Genomic DNA, 1,690 nt, shown 5'->3' with positions numbered 1-1,690 from the left:
GGGGGTTTTTTGGTATGAGAAATCATAATTTGGTATCTAATTTAATGTATCTTTTAGAGGGCGCCACATAAGCCACATGTGTGGCATAAATGTACGCTAAACTTTTTTGCCCATCAAGGTAGCGCTCTTTTGGGAAGAAAATATTAAAGGCACGGCATTGTAAGAACAAAAATGTATACTTGTTAACAACCTCTAAACTTAACGGTTTTCGAGATAATGGAATTTTAAAAATCGGCTGCATAATTCTTTATTACGATAAATAGTAACGTAGTAGACGGAAGTCATGAATGATTTTAACAGCTAAATATCCTTGTTTTCATAATCTATGACGTTTGAAAAAGTTTTAATTGAATATTTGAGATAATTAAGGAATAGCAGAAAGTGCCGGGACAATAATTTTTCTAATACAGAAATGAGAGATATGGCTATCTACTATTTACTGCCAGCAATATTTCAACGGACGTGCTGCGAAATGGGAATATTTCAGAAGATATCCAAACAGACTGCAACCTAATCACCAAACATTTGAAAATCTATTTTGGAATTTAGGCGAAAGTGGTTCATTTCGTCCTAAACGTGATAATTTAGGTCGACCGAGAATCATTACGCCTGATCAAGATGAAATTGGTTCACGTTGCAGATGATCTTCAAGTTAGTACAAGAAGGTTATCTTCAGCTTTAGGAATCAGTAAAACTTCAGTTTTAAAAAGACTAAATGTCGATAAATATCACCCCTACCATTTTACGCCTGTGGAAAATTTATTGCCAGCAGATCTACCATTATGATATCAATTTGCAAGTGATATCCAAAATAGGCAAAATCTTGACCCCACCTACCTTTATTAACCTTCCGTCAGTGCCATGAGGATTTTGTGCACTGTTACTGCAGCCGGACTAGGAGTCCGCACTCCAAAACATACTTTTTGAATAATTTATTATCAAAATTTAATTTTAACTTAATTACTTTGTTGTTTATTAGCATAAAAATACAAAAAGGACTAGACATTTTTTATTCTGAATCACTAAAAAAACATGAAACTGCAACGCATGCTCTTTTTGATTATACAAGAAAACGATTATAAAAAAAACAGAGAAAATATATTATAAAAAACATAAAATCTTTTTTACTGATAAAAAAAACTACTGTGAATATAATCATTATTTTATTTTACGGTATTCAGCAGACTCAAGTGATATGTTCCAGGCACATGAACTTGCCACATGTTCTACATGAAAATCGTGTTGGCCTGTTCTTTTTTCTGTCACAGTAGTCACATCTTCTATCTCGGAATCCGATATTTCTTGTTCCGTATCTGAATTTTCTACACGTTCTTCAATTCTATCTTCTCCCAAATCTTCGTCTAAATCATCTACTTTCTCTTCGTCTGACTCCTCTTGTAAACATTGTAACATAAGTTTATTTAACCTTTCCTGTTCTCTTTCGTAATCACCCATTTATACAGTAAAAAAACATTAATTGTTTAAAAAATTATAATAAAAAAAANATCTTCAAGTTAGTACAAGAAGGTTATCTTCAGCTTTAGGAATCAGTAAAACTTCAGTTTTAAAAAGACTAAATCTCGATAAATATCACCCCTACCATTTTACGCCTGTGGAAAATTTATTGCCAGCAGATCTACCATTATGATATCAATTTGCAAGTGATATCCAAAATAGGCAAAATCTTGAC

At 32.4% G+C, this 1,690-nt stretch overlaps 1 protein-coding gene across 1 annotated transcript in view; it reads right to left on the bottom strand.

The window, feature by feature from the left end:
- LOC108917914 (ELKS/Rab6-interacting/CAST family member 1-like) overlaps nt 1–1,455 on the bottom strand; it is an 18,769-nt gene extending 17,314 nt beyond the window's left edge. The window contains exon 1 of the mRNA XM_023455377.1: nt 1,219–1,455. Coding sequence (XP_023311145.1) covers nt 1,219–1,455 — 237 coding nt within the window. The remainder of the gene's footprint in view (nt 1–1,218) is intronic.
- Between the last annotated feature and the right edge of the window lie 235 nt (nt 1,456–1,690).

This window comes from Anoplophora glabripennis, unplaced genomic scaffold (genome assembly GCF_000390285.2).
Source record: "Anoplophora glabripennis isolate ALB-LARVAE unplaced genomic scaffold, Agla_2.0 scaffold66, whole genome shotgun sequence".
Classification (NCBI taxonomy): Eukaryota; Metazoa; Arthropoda; class Insecta; order Coleoptera; family Cerambycidae; genus Anoplophora; species Anoplophora glabripennis.
This window is presented reverse-complemented; position numbering and strand designations above follow the sequence as displayed.